Source organism: Echeneis naucrates, chromosome 6 (assembly GCF_900963305.1).
Source record: "Echeneis naucrates chromosome 6, fEcheNa1.1, whole genome shotgun sequence".
In the NCBI taxonomy this organism is placed as follows: domain Eukaryota; kingdom Metazoa; phylum Chordata; class Actinopteri; order Carangiformes; family Echeneidae; genus Echeneis; species Echeneis naucrates.
The window spans coordinates 549,595-566,767 of record NC_042516.1 but is presented as its reverse complement, the minus strand read 5'-3'; the positions used below and the strand labels follow the sequence as shown (position 1 = coordinate 566,767).

General features: G+C 41.1%; 2 protein-coding genes across 8 annotated transcripts in view; one reads left to right on the top strand and one right to left on the bottom strand.

Moving 5' to 3' along the window:
- The window catches only part of znrf2b (zinc and ring finger 2b), a 23,888-nt gene extending 15,892 nt beyond the window's left edge, over positions 1–7,996 (top strand). Inside the window, exons 3-6 of one of the 6 annotated variants that reach the window (XR_003840844.1) lie at positions 2,606–2,711; positions 3,338–3,398; positions 3,842–3,914; positions 4,182–7,996. Coding sequence is in view for 2 of the 6 variants with exons in the window: in XM_029503724.1 (XP_029359584.1) it covers positions 2,606–2,711; positions 3,842–3,899 (164 nt within the window). In the remaining 4 variants the exon portion in view is untranslated. Of the gene's footprint in view, positions 1–2,605; positions 2,712–3,337; positions 3,915–4,005 lie in introns of all 6 variants that reach the window. The other 5 variants (XR_003840842.1, XR_003840843.1, XR_003840841.1 and 2 more) reach the window with 5 other exon arrangements.
- On the bottom strand, positions 7,836–17,173 carry nod1 (nucleotide-binding oligomerization domain containing 1). 2 transcript variants are annotated; one of them, XM_029503722.1, is made up of 11 exons: positions 16,654–17,173; positions 16,397–16,571; positions 13,838–15,650; positions 13,340–13,423; positions 11,966–12,049; positions 11,779–11,862; positions 11,601–11,657; positions 11,413–11,496; positions 11,242–11,325; positions 10,409–10,492; positions 7,836–8,981 (listed from the first exon to the last, which is right to left on the bottom strand). In XM_029503722.1, exons 1-11 carry the CDS (start codon positions 16,822–16,824, stop codon positions 8,909–8,911), a joined length of 2,793 nt encoding a protein of 930 aa, XP_029359582.1. In that variant the 5' UTR covers positions 16,825–17,173; the 3' UTR covers positions 7,836–8,908. The 2 variants fall into 2 exon arrangements, with proteins under 2 accessions (XP_029359582.1, XP_029359581.1); XM_029503721.1 differs by having other exon boundaries at positions 7,842–8,981; positions 11,574–11,657.

The window sequence follows — 17,173 nt, the reverse complement described above, 5'->3', positions numbered from 1 at the left end:
GATACGCTTCTAGTATTATAGGCTTGTATTTGTTCTAGAGAAGATGATCGTATCCTTGTGTGCCCTGATGCTCTGTTTGCTGTCTGCTTCTCTTTGAAATGTTGTGCAATCATCTGTAATATTTCCAAAACTGTAGACAAACACTGGTTGCCTGTGGGCAGCTTGCTGTTTTATTTATCAGTGGTCTGTTGTACTCATGCATTCAGAATATGTGGCTAGTGTGACAGCAGAAAATAGTCCTTCCTCTTCTTGTCCGTCTTCCATTCTGTCTTTAATTTTGTAAACATTTTCCCATTTCTTAAATATGTCATGGTTTTCATTTTTTAAAGCATGCTCCCACTTAGAGGAAATTGATTGTGAAGCAGAATATGAATTAGGGTGTGGCTACTGATGTGATTGACAGACTGTATGACACAACCAGGATAGAGTACAGAGCAGGCCAGATCTCCCACTCCTCCTCTGCTCCATGTCCATGCATACATGTTGGCTAAAAGCAGTTACATCAGGCGCTTGACTTCCTGCTGTGTTTTGCATCTAATGGGAGTTTGTCTTTTCTTTCATTACCTATTACTTCCTGCCTCTCTCTGAGCAAGGATGAACTACTTTTATACCCTGTGTCATTGCAGATGTTTAAAAAACAATTCATATAGTGGAAAACTGAGGACATTGTACAAGAGACAGTTGTGTTCATCTCTTTGTATTAAAGTTTTTATTCCTACTGTCTTAAATTAGAATCAAGACATTTCACCACATTTCCCTGAATGTTTCAGGGCCAAATTTAGTTCCTCTTTGAGTTAGTTGATGTCCTGTTCAGCTGCAATAGGTTCCTCTCTGTCTTCCTGTTCATCACATGATGACCTAGTCTGATCAGGTCCCTGCAGGATGGATACCATAAACCAGCAAAGGACCACAATCAGTGAAGAACACTGACCGTCTATAGCATCATCAAGGTGAACTTTAGAATGTGGTTTTAAAAACACAGCCAGTTAGAGAATGGAGATGATGTAAAGTGGTCTCACATGAGTTCACACACACAAACCCGCTCTCCGGATAAATACTATGTCATGACATGACAACTCCTCCTGCATCTGTATCCATCCATAGGGAGCTTATGGGTGCTTAGGTTTTACCAGGGGGCCAGAAGAGTCAGAACAACACAGTCTGTTAATCATGGTGGCTGTTTCCCCTGCTGCCAGTCTTTAAGCTAAGCTAAGACAAACTAGGCTAACCAGGCGACTGAGTTGACTCTGTACCGAACATCTATCTTGGCCTGAGGACAGGCTCTTACTTCCAGTCATTAGTGTCCACAGCACACAGACAGCTGCCTCTGTCTGGTGCTTGATAAAGAGAGAACAAACTTGAACAAGCATATGTCCACCCACCCACACACACACAGAGACTTCCTCTTACTATGATTCCACTGGCAGACAACCATAATGTTTGTTCAATCATTTTTAAAAAGTTACATTTCTGAGTGTGTGAGTGACTGCCATTGTCAGTGAGGGACGTTTCCCCTTAGCTGAGCTGCCGTGTGCTGCAGCCCATAATAACTAGCTTTGCCAGGCTTATGTGGGTTAATCCACTGTTACATAAGGCCAGTCCTTATGACTGTGTGTGTTCTGCTGCAGGTAATGGCTTTAAAGGGACACACGGTGACTTCCCTGTCCCCCTCCAAAGCAAGGCATAACAGAGCAAGACGAATACTGTTCACACACACACACAGGCCAGAACTGTGCAATATAAATAAAAAGGCTGTAGAGGCGATATTCAGGGTTATTTTATGATCTTCAGTTAAAACTACTAAGCTGCAGTTTGTTAATTTCTACTGTTTCAATTGCTACTGCACCACTATTAGTAGCACATCTAACTATTACAGTTAGTGTTAAGTATGGTTATGTCATACAACTATCTTAACATTACTATAATTTTGTCAGTGATAACCCAGGGATGCAGATACATGCTTTGCAATGTAGGAGGCCCCAGGTTCAAAACCCAGCCACAAGGTATCCACAAACCAGCGCTATCCTTGTGCCAGTCCCAAGAGTGGATAAATGTGGCCAAATCAAAGCATGCAAGTCACCAATACAACCTCTGCTGACTTGCTATTGGAGATGCATTCAATATCTATTGTATAAAGACCTCTTGTGAGTGGTGTTCCCTCCTTTAACCTCTGGTCGTCTTCCAGAGGACTGACATGATACTTCGGCTCCTGAGAAAGAGAGAGAAAGAGAGAGAGACAGACAGACAAAGCCATACTTAGCCATGATAATGAGACATGCAGGTGTGGTATGATGCCCACACCTCAGTTTTAGATCCATCTGTTTTGCCAGGGTTAATGTTTGTGGTACCAAGAGCTAAGAGGAAACAACCTTTTTATTATTTCAGTTTTTTTGATACCCTGAGTGTGCCTCTGGCTCCACCCTGAGGACAAATTGTGGATTGCACAAGTAATTTTATTCCAGTTGGAAGACTGCATTGAACTTTGCAGCATACATTAACACTTCTAACAAACTTTAGGACTCATCCTAACAAAACGAACATGTTTTAAATAGAATAAATGTTGATCTGGGTTTCACACAGTGTATATGTGTGTGGTGTCTGACAGAGGACGTACTCACTAAGGATGCGGGAGAATGTGCGATCTGTCTGGAGGAGCTGGTTCAGGGAGACACCATTGCTCGCCTACCTTGCCTCTGCATCTACCATAAAGGGTAGGAAGCTGAATCACTGCAGTTCTCTAATGATGAACAGGTCCTTCAGTTCCACAGCTCTATCAACTCATATTCAGCTATGATGACATGTCAAATGATTATATTGGCACATTATGGTAGAAATTTTCTGCAACTGCTGCAGATGAACAAGACAACATCATTACCATTACCCAGCACTTGGCTGTGAGTGAACAACTAAAATCCATGCACATTTAACCCTAACCCTAACCCTAACCCTACTTGTTCCCTGATATATTTTTTTTTTGGCAACAGTTAGACAATACAATTATAATTGAAATGAGTTTGAGTACACACCTTTAGGCTCTTCCACTCATGCAGCAGTAGTTGTGTCAGGGTTCTTAAGGTAACTGGACTTAAATACAGATACAACACAATGGGTAGGTATAATGAATAACAAAAAAACAGTAGCATGCAAATAACTACATGCAAAAATGTTTCAAAACAACTGTACAAAAAACGCATGTTCTCTACTCATCAAATGCATCAAAAACTAAAATTCCTTATTAATTTATTTATTTTCTTAATTGCTCTATTATGTCTTAAATTGTATTTAGGTCACTGGTATTAGATTAATTTTCTTTCTTATCCCTATATGATTCATAAAGATGGTGAAAAATAGGATCCTATCACAGATCCAGATAATGCTATGAGGATTCGCTCCAAAGTGTAACTATGTTTTTCTAAATCCCTATCAACTCTCCTTCACACCTTTCCATGGCCTTGTAACACACAGGGGCATCATGGGTAATTGACACAGGTGAATCAAGTAAAATAAAACAGTGGTTTCTCATTTCAAAATAAAAGAGGAAATTATCAAGTCCATATATTTTTATTACATTTTAGAAGTAGTATTTTATATATTTTTTAACCATTGTGGACAATGATTTTTATCTAAACACATAAAGGAATATTATAGTTTTACATTGATATACTGAAGTAGCTTTATCCAACCTTATTTGAAAAATATGTTTTTTTGTCCATAAACATTACAATCACCTCGGGCTTTTCCTCATTTCATTCAGTTGTAAATCAGAGTGATTATGCATTTTCTCCATGTGTTACCACCTGAGCAGAAATCTGCCATTAACTTGTGACCTTCTGTGCTGCAGCTGCATTGACAAGTGGTTTGAGGTGAACAGATCATGTCCAGAGCATCCATCAGATTAAAGCTGCTTCACACAGGTAACGTGTTTCCAAGCAGATTTGATTTAAACCTACATAAATCATTCTTTTCTGAATGTCAGCCTGTCCTCTGGTGGTTGTTTGGTGGCAGGGACCTCACACTGACAGCATGGATCCTGGGTGACTGCTGGACACTGTGACCACTGTGATCCATTCACCGTCAAACCCCCAGCCCCTGAAAAATAATGTAGTACCATGGTGTGCCAAATCTTGTGTAAAGCAATCTTCAGGGAAACACACTTTGTTTATGTCTTCATCCTCACTCAGTGTCAGACTGGAGCCACACAGGGCATCACAGCAGGCAGGACTCTGGACAGCTGGTTGTACACCAGGACACTGGAGAGGGTGGACTGGAGGTGGAGGGCAGTGGGGAGGGTCACACCTCCCCCTCCTCCTCTGTCCCTGCCCTCCTTCAGCATCAACGTCTACCAGTGCCTTGTTGCAGCGATGCCCAGCCACAGCAGGGTGGCACAGAAGGGTTGGGACTGCCAGCTGAGCCAGCTGGGCTGGTCCAACTGGACGGACCAGCAAGACCTGCAGGACCATCAGGAGCATCTCACCACAATTGCCGTTCCAACCAATCGAGGAGAAACAAGCCAGTCAGGACAGCAGCAGAGATGGGTCTGCATCAGCAGCTTGCATACTTTCAGAACAGATACTGCTGCGAAAAATGGTGCCAACAAACACACTTACACACAAATATGCACAATCATCAGTGCTCTTGACAATAAACAATGTTGTGGAGATCTTCAGGTACAAAAACCTGTCCCCAGACCGCAGAACAACCTGAACCTGCAGCAGCTTGTTATTACAGTGACAACAAAAGTTTTTCCAGATGAGAAACTTAGGTTGTTCTAACTGGACTTCACAATAACATGTAGTAACAGCTGGAAGATTCTCTTTAGGGCAAAGGAACATATTTTTGAGATCATGACAGGATACAAGGTGTTCCACAATAATTCACAACAAAAATTTTATAACATGAAAGATATTTTGTTAAAACCGTAAGATTATCTTAAAACAAGAGTCACTTTTCATTTTGTTCTTTTCCTTCATCTGCATTTTTCACTTGTGTAATTCTCAGATTTGAATCTAATCACATGAATTAACTAAAGCATCTGATCATATTTGTTGCAATGGAAGATAATCTGGCTCTAACTACCATCTAACTAAATGATTTTTACATTTTCTGTATCTTTATTATTCTGTAATGCAGAAGAGGAACCAACACAATCATCATTACCTTTTTTTCCACAAGTGAACTGTGCCACAGATAAAACCGTAAATAGAATGTAAGTTAAAAACATTAATACTCTGTGCTCTGCTTCTGTGAACTGCTCACCTGTTGAAAAAGCTTCACATGAGATCAACAAATGGAAACTTGTGATGCATTCACTGACAGAGAAAATCAGAATGTTCATGGTTGGCACTTGGCCCTCTGATTTAAAGGCACCAGTGGAACTTGACAATCCTCATCCTGATGTGAGCTGGTCATTGGAGACCACATCTGTCATTGTTGTCATGGTAACTACATCCAGATGGTCTACTACCCTGGCAGCTTCTATCAAATATAATCTATTTAATTTTCACACAGTTACAGTGGGAGACAGGAAAGACTGGACCTGAGTCACTGAACTGATCGTTGGGTTTGTTTTTTTGTGAAGACCTCCACCATGGAATAACAAAAGTGTACCAATTTTTAATCCAAGCGCTTTATCAGCTGGACACAAGCTCATCATTGGACTTAGTCTGGTTGCCAAAGCTCCAAACCAATGTTTTTCCATGACTCAGGATCCTGATCTGAAGACCCTTTAGATGAGAGAGCAAGTGAGTGTCATGATTATGCCCTCATTGGGAAAGTAAAGAAGAAGTGTTGATGACAGAGTTTCCCATGCGGTCTTCTGTCCCAGCACCCTTTTAACAAACTTTGACAATGACAAAGTTCAGTTTGTCTCTCACTCTCCTTCATATTCAGCTCTGCCGAATCATATGAAAGACTGTATTTAGACACTTAACTAATCTGATCGGTTTCAGTCCTAGTCATCATTTCTTTGTCATGAACACAGCCAACACAGCGTGGTCTCAGGCTAGTCTTCAACACATTGTGTGGTGATTTCATGGTTAGCTGGTACATATCCACAGGCTCCATATGTAACAGACCCTTTCTCATACTGGTCATGAAGAATTGTTCCTGCAGGGTTACCAAGTCCTCAAAAGCTCCCCCCCCCAATAATTTCTCCCATTTGTATAAACGACTCCCTGAGAGGCAAGTTATATTGCGATATTGATACTGTGAGTATTTTCTTCATCAGTGACAACCTTATCTGTCTTATTTGAATTGATTTGTATTATTAATATGACATCATTGTTTTTTCACAGGTATCTGGGAGTTGAGTTTAACAGAAAAAAATATGACCCTTCATTTGCCACACTGGAATTAGTGTTTGGAATGCATGCAGGTTCCGTGTGTCTACATGAGTATTACCAAGGGTTATTTGAATGTTGGGCCTTTCTGGGGACAGTTAGCTTTGCTTTTGTCTCCTGTGAGGTGCAGTTCTGAAATACTTTAAGGTATCCCTTTAAGGTCTCTGCTCTGGGTCTGGATCCTTTACTGGGTCATTGGAAAAATCTTTGGAGTTTTGGAATCCATGGCAGCATACATGAGGCCCCCAAAAGCCACACAGAGCTGAGCCCTGTGTTACCCTGCTCCCCCGCACAGTGGTGTAGTTTCTCTGAGCTTTGTGAACTCTTCTTTCTGTAGCAATAGTCTGGATACCTACCCATGTGGCCGACACCTCACTGGGCTTAAACTTTACCTTTGTCCTTAATCTGACTGAACTGATTATTATTTATCATCATACAGCTGGTTCCTGTGAGCAGAGCCAGTGATGTCTTCATAATTTTTGTTGTGAATTTTAGAGGATCAGGCCTTAATAGATATGATGACACTGTCTGGTTTCATATTACTTCTAACAGCTGCCTCTGGTAGATAGTGACTCATCTGGTCCAGCCAAAGTGAACAAACAAACCCTTTAGTGGCTGATGGACATAAAGGTGCAAAGGAAAAGGCTACTGCTAAATCATTTCAGTTCTATGTTCTAATAATAATATGGGAGATTAATGGAAAACCAGTGGAGGTGTTTTACAAACTTCTGGAGAACCTTTTGTGCTCAGACAGTGGTTGTGATGCTTCCACAAGCTTCTTCAGCAGATGGATGACCTGTGTCTGGTGCTTTGATCACAGTAGCTTCTCTCTTCGCATCAGCTGCCTCCTGAGCAATGACCTCAATCAGCTGTTTGGAGCAAAACTATTAACTATACTCCATGACAACCAGGCATCCCTCCCACTGAGGAGACAAGATGAAGGAAATGAACTTGTTTGTCAAAAATGGGTGTGTTAGAAATGAAGTCATTTGAGACAGATACTTAAAGCTTGTTGCTGTAACAGCTCAGTTAAATATGACCATGCTGACTTTACTCTGAACATCCTGTGAAAGCAAACGGAGCCCTCTTTTCATTTCTGCTGTTGCTTGTACTTGTCTCCCTGTTGGAAGAATTTGTTCTGTGCTGTGGTCGACACATTTCTGTGTGTCAGTCTCATTTAGCAGCTGACATCACATCTGGTTGGGGCTTCCCTTATTTGCACATGCAGTGAGAACCCTCCTTCTATCCCTAGCATAGTTTTAGTGGTGTTAAAGAATTTAAAACACACAGGTGGGTGGAAGTGTGTTTGGGATTTGGAGAGTTCTATGTCAAGTCCTAAAACAAGCCTTATATGAACTACTTGAGAATCAGTCAAGCACTTTTTAGCTCATTTCTAATTTATTTCTTGCCAGTTCTGAGCCCCAGCAAACAGCATTACCTAATGACATGTAAAAGAAAATGAATACTGTTCAATGTGTTACTGGGAAAACAGCAAATATACAATTAATTTAAATATTTGTTTTATGTAAAACTATGTGCAAGAGTTCAGAGTGAATCCTTTGGATACCAGTTCTTCTCATAGTTTCTGCATTTTTATGCCATGTTCTATTGTGTTTAAAGCTAATCAGAATTTTTAAGTAAACAATCCAGATGTTGAATTATTATATTTGTGTCCTGTTTTATTTCTCTACATACACATCTGTCAGCGACGGTGCTCCAGGATAAATCACACAGGAAGTTTTACAATTTGTGCAGAGTCTCATTTTAAGTGTAATTTTTATTTGTATTTGTGGTCAATCACTGATGACTGTGACGATGTGTCCAGTTAAACAAACCTCTATATATTCATCGAACATGGAAAGTGAGAAGGTTATGAATGATTGTAGGAATCGTAGGCTCTAGCATTTTTGGAGCATTAACCACTCTTGGGATCAAAACTCGGAACATCTCTGCTTATGCTGCTTTAGCCCCCTTACACCAGATCAGTCAGCCAATCGTCAGCCCTCTTTTGATTGCCCAGATCCCTCTCCTGGGTTGCACAGTAACTGCCCACACACCATCATTCTTTTCACCACTATGCTGGATATCTGTGTGTTTGTGTTACTCAGCTCCCACACAAGCAGTAAACGTTACAATGATGCTGTCATGTTGACTGAAGTACACTTCTAAACACTCTAGCAGCCATGTAGAAAATATTTATGTTGTGTAACAGTCAAATGTAAATCAAATGAAGTTGCAGTGTACTTATGCAGAACAAAATGGTAATTCAGTCTATAAAAAGATTCAAGAGAGGAAGAAGGAAGTCTTTTGTTCTTGATTATCCAAGCTTCCCTTTGCTTTTCTGTAAGATTCATTTAACTTTAAGTTTGACAAAACTTAAGCTAAACATCCTCCAGTAGAAGGTTAATCAGTATGGGATGGATAAAAACATTTCCACTAAAGCAAATGGTGTGAGTTGGTGCAGCAGCTCTCCTAGTCTACCACCATGTTTGATCAGTTTACCAAAACGAAACACTGTGTAGATGTAGTGAACACACAGACACACACTCAGATGTTCACTCCTGTACACGTCAGTGGAACCGGAGCCGCCTCTCTGCCACAAACTGCTGCTCTTCCTCCTCAGAGAGCTGGTTTCCTTTTACGCTGCAGGAACAAGACCAGAAACATGCACATCAATCAGCACAAAGGGTAATGACACCAATGCTGTGAGGGCTGGTCACCATGACCTGTCTAACTGCTGACACAACCACCAACACAATTACTATACCTTCTCCCTGATCATACAAGAGTTAAGACGCTTACATGCCGGGGTATTAGTCCCCCAACTCAAAATGCCCCAGTGTACGAGGAACTATAAGCCCTGGAACCAGGAACCTTTTTGAGGAACCATGTGTGTTCTGACCAAACAAATCAGGGTTCAAATCTGCCTGATTAGCATAGTCTCCCAAGGACTTCAATTTGTCAAGAGCAACAGACAGTGGGCCACCGGAACCTCTTAGTTACTGCAAGAGAAGTTCCTGGAATACAGCCTTAGTGGCTTTAAATGATCACGTTTAAATTAATATGGTGAATTCAACAGTTGTTTATTTCTGCTTCTAGAAGACTGCTCATCCCTGTCTGTATGGCAATTTCCCAGCTGCTTACAATTTATGCACTGTGGGATAAATAAAGGAATTTTAATTTGAGACTTCTGGATCTTTAGTGCTCCATCAGGGCAATAGTTAAACTGGGCCTGATTGGTGGATTGCCTGGCACTGCCAAGAGGTCAACAGTGGAGCAGCTCACTCTGGGCTTCAAAACTGCTCAACAAAAACCTGTGGGTGACTTCCAAGAGGCTACGTCCATCGTTGTTATAGTCTGTGGCTACATGTCACAGTAAAATAAAGTGTGGCAGCTGTAGATTTAGCTGACCGTTCAGTTTCTCTTCCCTCACACTGCTATTTAGTTTGTCTGCTATTGGTTACTAATGTGTGCATGACTCATTGGTGCCTTTAACAGTCAGGGGCTATGATCTAGCTGGCGCAATCAGATCACTAGACGTTTCAAAGCATTACTACAAAAAAATTAGGTCAATGTAAATTTGAAACTCTCTCCCAGTTTTTGTTTGACATTGATAGACCGTGAAAAAACAGAACTATGAGTTTAATTTAAGTATTAATACAATAGAAGAGAAATATTTCTTCAAGCATGAAAGTGGGATGTGATAGGCAGGTGTCATATTTCTTTTATAAAATTGTTATGAATTCGTAATTTTTCGTTATCTTACAATGAGGTATTTAAATGCAAAATCAAAAGTACTCAAATACTGCCAAGTAGGTTCAGACCCCTAAAGGTTAAACAGCCATACGAAAGTGAAGTGACACTAATAAAATCTTTCAGCCACAAATGATAAAACTGCATCTAAAAACTACATCAGTAGAATGATTTCATACAACTGAGGACATTCATCAATTAGGATGATTATTTCATCATTTTGAGAGATAGAAATTCAGTGTTAGGACAGACAGCTGCACCAGCCAAACCTGTTGAACCATAGAAGGAAGTCTTCTTGCAATGTGACTGTTGCTCACCATATCTCTTTGAGTGCTGTGTTTTCTGTAAGAGCTTCAGCAATATGATTGATCCCCTGCAGAGTGAGCTGGTTGTTGATTAACCTGCAGACAAGCACAATAAGCAGGAGAGTTTTGTACCATCAGTGTCTGACCTGAGGTCTGCCACAGGCATTCTCTGCTATCTAATGACAGTGATTACTAACTTCACAAACATGAAGTCAGCAGAGCAGCATGGTTTCAAGCTATATTGGAAAACTGTATAAAAGCTAGAATCTGCAGTTGCAGTACAGTAAGAAGTCTATAATACCATAAGGAAGTGCATAAATCAGCGCCAGTGGTATCAAACAGACTATGGAGCAAACAAAAAAGGGGGTAAAAAGGTGCCAAAAAGTATAAATCAGAAGTGCCTGAGTCAGTCTCTGTGGTAGGATATCTTCACTATTTAATATTTAATACAGAGAAACGGTTTTGACACGCAGCCAAAAGGAAAACAAGATGAAGAGGAAAAAGGGAGCGGACAGATGTGGAGGGCTGGGTGATGGTCATCGAAAAGTTTTTTGCCCACCACCATTGAGCCACATTAGAAGAAGAGTTGTATGGGCCTTTTGCAATAAGGGGCAAAGAAAAATCTTTGGGACCCAAATAAGTTTGTTGGTGTTTAGACTCCCCAGATACAGACTCAGTGTCAGTGCACCAAGCTCTGCTGAGTCTTCAGAAAACAATGATGTCATTTTCATTCTTCGTGTACCTGAAAACCCTGGGTACCTCTCTGACCCCACATCCTGTTTCATAGCACAGATCTCTGACATCTGTGGCATCATGCCAGTGTGTATGTGTGTGTACTTCCATACCAAAGATTAGTTAAAGTCGTGTTCACTTTCACCAGCTCGGCCAGGTGTGGTGCAACATCATCTGTCAGCTCGTTCTGTACCAACCTGAAACAGCACAGACAGGATACTCTGTACACAGAGCTCTCCTTTCACAGCAGCACAATCCTGCTGCAGAATCAGTCATCTACCTACCAGAAAATCCTCAGCACGCTGTTCTCCTTCAGAGCTTCCATCAGAAACTTCCCACCATGTGATGTGATGCCATTAGCTGAGAGGCTGAAGCACAGAAATGACTTGGTTTAAAAGCTGAGTTTTAATCAGAAGGTTTGTGAGTGCAGCAGCTGCCTTCTCACCTAAGGTTGGTAAGACTCGGGTGGTACCTCAAAGCTTCTGCGAATGCTTCTGCTCCTTCGTCCCCGATGGTGTTGCCCCACATCCTGAAAGCAAGGTCATCTCAAGGTTACCTCAATGTCTAATAACTGATCATTGTTTGCTTTATTCTACTAATCCAGAAAAACCTGGATTTGTGATCTGATATTAAAGGACAGGAAGTCTCACCCCACATCAAAGATAGAAGAGCTCTTCTGAATTGCACTGGCCAGATTCCTCCCACCAACACTCGTGATCTTGTTTTTACCAATCCTGGGGATGAAATCAGTTTAACTGATAAAAGACTATGAGCTATTTGATGACTAATGTAATTTGCATGAAATTATTAATTCTATATCAGTAGAGGGAAACATACTTGACAACTCTGAGCTTGGGGCATTCTTCAATTATCCGAGCAACCAGCTTCGCACCAACGTCTGTGATGTGATTGCTGTAAAGTCTAAGGATACAAATTAACATTAATTTTTAAGCTGCTATAAGTCAGTCTTATGCTGTACTTAATGGGTTATCGAAAAAAAAAGGCCTATCTGAGTCAGTTGCAACTCACAGCACAATGAAAACCATGTGACCAAAGATCACTAATATCAACAAAAACTGGACAAACCAAGGTCAGGAGGTAGAGTGTGTGGTTGGATTGATCTATTAACTCACCGTACTATAATATAACCCTAACCCTAAGTCAGCCTTTGAACACAGAAGTTTGATGTGTTTTGTAGACAAGCTTCATAAAGTCTGTACAGTATGAGCACAGTATAACCCCCCCCACCCTCTCACATAGCTGTTGTTTAATTCCACCAGCCAGTTGTGTTACAGGAAGCATGCCCACAGTGTTTCTTTTATGAGTGACGGTGTGAATTACCACAACAGTTTCACAGGCCATTACAATGTAACAGTGTGCCTTTATCTTTTGGATAGAAAATGATTTTATCCTTTCCAACATTTGAAAATATATTTAGATTAGTGTATGGATTCGTAGAGTTGTGAAATTGACAACACATGAAGGTGTTTTCTGAATTTTCTGAGTTAGGGTTTAATTTATACAGCTGAAGATCATAAAAAGACTTCAAGTTGTAAAGGCCAAAAGTGGGAGTAAGTCAGTCACCAGTTACTCAACTTGATGAGAATCAAGATGAGTCAAAGATTATATGAAATAAGGACAGCCTATTATAGCTTAGGCTCAGATCAGGTTTACAGGCACATCCAGGATTTTGTTTCATTTCCTTTATATGTAGGGCTGTTTGTTCTCTGAGCAGGCCAGTACAGTACTTAGTGTCTGTCTAGCTATTACTTTCATTATGCTCATCTCTTTGTGGAACCTGCTCTGTCCTGTGTTCTCTCTTCTACTGTAATACACATAAGGATCTTTGGACTTGGTCCCTCCCACAAGAACTGCTTTTTATGTTGACTTCAGAGGTTTGTGGGCATTACACTACAAATCACTAACCCTCCTTTTTCAAAAAAAAAAAACCCATCAAGTCACGAAACTAAGTCAAAGTGACTATTTGTTTTTTTTTTTTTTATTGATCGAATCATGTGGCTCATTACTGAAAATAATCTAATTCTATTTAACTAGCTTAGCTATTGTCTTTTCATACAATTAAGTACAGCTGCATTAATTCAAACACCTACTACCTACACTCGTGTTTGGTTTGACTGTACAGTTGCTAAAAGAAATCATTCACATTTTTCAAAAAAAAAAAAAAAAAGAAGAATTGATATATTTACTTACCCCAACACCTCCACAATTTTGTGCTTGCACAGCTCCTCTGCAAGAACCTCGATGCTGCTGTCTGACAGTTGGTTGACACAAAATCTGAAAACAAGCAGTTACCTTTACACACAATACGATTCCCAGTCTTTTCTAGAGATCATCTTCCAGGATGTATTTAGTGATGATCTAACCCCTAGCCTCTCACATTGACAGAAATCACAGCACAGACCAATATGTTCCTATTTGTGAGAGATCTCAAACAGGTAAGGTCTAGATTTATCCATGAAATCATCTCTCACATGCTACTTCTCATCTGTGAAAAAAGTATCACCATTACTATCAATATCAATTTATGGTCTAGACCTGTTCTATGTGTAAAGTGCCTGTAAAGTGTAAAGCATGTGAACCACGCGCTAACCCTTTCACACAAATTTAACCAGCGACTTGTAAAAATTTAAAGGAGTAGGTAACTTGTGAGGGGAGCAGATGGTTGGTGAAAACATGTTAACACCTTACCTCACCACGGTCATCTTACAGAATGAAGGCCTCAGCTGCTTTATCCCATAGTCACCGATAATGTTGTTGTCCATGTCGACCCCAAGCAGTTTCTGACGGTGCTGCAGCACGAAGTTCAGGGCGGTGCAGTCCCCTGAGTACACATTGCAGTACCCAAGCTTGATAAAGTTTGCTGTGATGCCTTTCGCTGCGATCTGAGCAATTTCTTTACTGCCTGTCTCAAAGATGCATCTCACCATCCACAGGAAATTGGGCAAAACATGGACTTTCCTACTCTCATCAACATTGTGGTAGGGTAAGCCTTTGACGTAGGACTTCACACTAGTGGACAGGTATGATTTTAGCAAGGCTCGTTTCTTCTTTAGTAACACTGGCGACACCAGGCACTCCATCAGACTAATGTTAGCCTTGGACAGCAGTCCACACAAGAAGAGATTTGTAAACTGAAGGTGCTCATTAGTTGCTAATGGCTTCTTTTCACCGGGCTTTGAATTTGTGCTGATACAGAAGTTAAAAGGGATACAGGGCAATTCCCTTTTCCTGCTGCACACCGTGAAGAACTTCAGGATGGAGTGCGCGGCATCCTGTTCATCCAACACCAGCGCAAATGCTGCCAAAAAAGACTGCAGCGTGATGTGGAGGAACTCAAAGTTAGTAGGGCTTCCACTAGCATTGTACTCATTGACTGGTTTGAGGAAACCCACGGGCAGGTCCTCCTCGCTCAGGCCACACGCACTGATCTCATCCTGGTTATAAATGAAGCTAACTCTGTCCATACCCTGAAGTGCCAGCTTTGCGAACGCAACAAGGGTCTTCAGTCCTTCTCTGAATGTTTCTAAAGTGCAGCGGGTGCTTTTTTTCAGCAGTGGTGGGGCTGGTGAAATTGAGTGGCTGAGGAACACCTCCGACAGCAAGAGGAAGATGTTGGTGAGTGTGATGCGGGTGTCAGGCAGATTAAAACTATCATGCATGGTGTGTAGGTGCTTGAAACTCTTAAAAACAATCCAGCAAAATAGTGGGGTGGAACAAAGTCCACAGAGATGGGGGCTGGCATCCAGTTGAACTGACACCAGCTCTCTGTGTTCCTTTTCTTTAAAATGCAAATTGATGTAGGTCTTCAGGTGTGCTGGGGAGAATCCCCGCAGAACCACCTTCTTTCTGATCACATTATTCCGGATCTCAACCCCTAACCGGGCTGTAAGCACCTTCTGAGAGCCCTTTAGTAGTTTCCCACACAGCAAGCTGACAAGCAGCTGGAGGGGATGTGCTTTGGCCTCTGGTGAGACCACTTCAAGAACATTCATTAGGTCTAGATCTTCTTGAATCTCGTCATAGCCATCAAATGTAAAAAGAACCTTCTCTGGGAAGCGCAGGATGTAATCAAACACCTCATCGTCTGGATCATGATCGGGGTGACAGTTATATTTGAACAAAATGTCTCTGAGGGAAATTTGCTCTGTTTCTTTGAAGATGCTGAACATCCTACACCGGAATCTAAAGAAGAAGATGGTGTCTGTCTCCAGCTCCTTCTTAGACCAGAGGTTCTGGACCTTCTGCAGGAGGATAGATTTTCCCACACCAGCATCCCCCACCACATAGACAATTTCACCTTGAGGATTGAAAACCTTGTGATCCCCCAGCAGCTGGTCTAGGCTTTCCATGAAGCCCAGGCTTTCGTTGCTCTCGTTGAACAATTCCATCAAGGTATCAGTGTAAAGGTCCTCCAACCTTGTCTCCTGCTGCTGGCCGTATGACATGATGAAGTGGGTGTCCCTGCTCATTTCACGTCTCATCTTCTCACTATACCTACTGACTGAGAAGACAATAAAGAAGTGATTACTGGCATTGGGAGAACCAGAGTGAAATCCAGTGTGTTTCATCATTTTCTATTCACAAATCAGAAAAATAAACGTCTTCTGCAAAAATTATGTTTTGTTTTGTTTTTTTGTGGTCAGTTTTTTTTTTTTTTTTTTTTTTTTTGTGGTGACTTGTGGCTGTTTCTTTTCAAAGTTAAGTTTAACTTCCATTTTTAAATAAACTACTCAAGGATCACTATTATATCTATTATATACTATTATATATCTATTAATTCAATTTGTTGGTTCACCTCTCGACAGGCTGGTTGTTAAATGTATTATATTTATCATTGTAAAAATATAGTTCAGGATACAAATGCAAGAGCTCATGTAGCAATACATAAAATGTAAATAATCCAACAGATAAATACTGAAATACGTTTCATCCTCATCACTTTTAACATCACAAGTTCTACATTAGTGTATCAACTGTAATTGATTAATAATTTAATCATATAAATAATACCAATTTTAATATACATTTTTAATGCTATAGTGGTGGATATTTACGTTTGCACCCAGCCCACTCTAAAAGGAGGGTCAGAATAATAGAAAAACCTCTCTTAATGATACAAAGCAGCAGTTCAGGTTCACATGCGCACACCTGTTGAGCAGCTGGGCGTCAAACATGCCGGATTATTTTGTGATAAAAGCAAAGATTAGCCTGTTAGCATTTAGCAGCGTTGGCGGTTGTGATACTAACTTGGATCTGTGTTCACCACTTCCTTCACTGCGATGTCACTGCTCGGGCAGAAGCCGATCTCCTTAAGCCAAGGCTGGAGGTCTATGTAAGCATCACTTACTTTATATATGATGAATATAAAGTATTCACAGGCCTGCTCCCCTTTGCATTGGACCAGCTCCAAGATTTTGCGCACCTGGAAAATAAAGACGGCAAAGAGTCACACATTAACATACGGCGTTTTGCGTAAAGGCCTCGATGCTCTTAGGTTTCCCCACCTGATCTGGCTTGGTGGCATTTCGCTGTACAATCTCAACATCTTCCTCACACAGGAACTCGCCGGCCAACAAGTTGTCCAGGATGCACTGGACGCTCCTGAGCCTGGACACCAGCAGCTCTCTGTGGTAGGTGAGGACTTTGACGCATTGGGCTTCTTCTGTGTGATCCATGTTCTCTGCAGAAGTCTGGTCTGAGCAACAACATGGGTCCACGTAGAACTGTTGGATGTGTGGATCCTCCTCAATGACAGTTTGTTTCCCCGAAAGTTCTCATAGTTTATGTTTATTCTAAAGCCTCTGTGGTTTTAAAGTCACTTACAGCACATTCCTGTTTCAGTTCAACAGCTGTTCCGTAAAAGTCTTCTCTGTTGGCTGCTGTTACTCTTACATAGTAAATAGCTGATCCTACCACAGAGCTACATCGACACCGACGTGCTGAACAGACTGTTTTGTAAAATGAAAGTAATGAAGCGTCAGTAGCTTGTTTGCAGAGCTCCGTGCCGTAGGAAGTAAACGTGCT

Excerpts from the sequence above, each read along its gene's own strand:
- nod1 (XM_029503721.1), bottom strand. The coding sequence starts at position 16,824 with ATGGATCACACAGAAGAAGCCCAATGCGTCAAAGTCCTCACCTACCAC. Across the intron at positions 13,424-13,837 it reads TGTAAGATGACCGTGGTGAG|ATTTTGTGTCAACCAACTGT; the intron begins GTAAGGTGTTAA and ends GCTTGTTTTCAG. Across the intron at positions 11,326-11,412 it reads AGCGTGCTGAGGATTTTCTG|GTTGGTACAGAACGAGCTGA; the intron begins GTAGGTAGATGA and ends GTGCTGTTTCAG.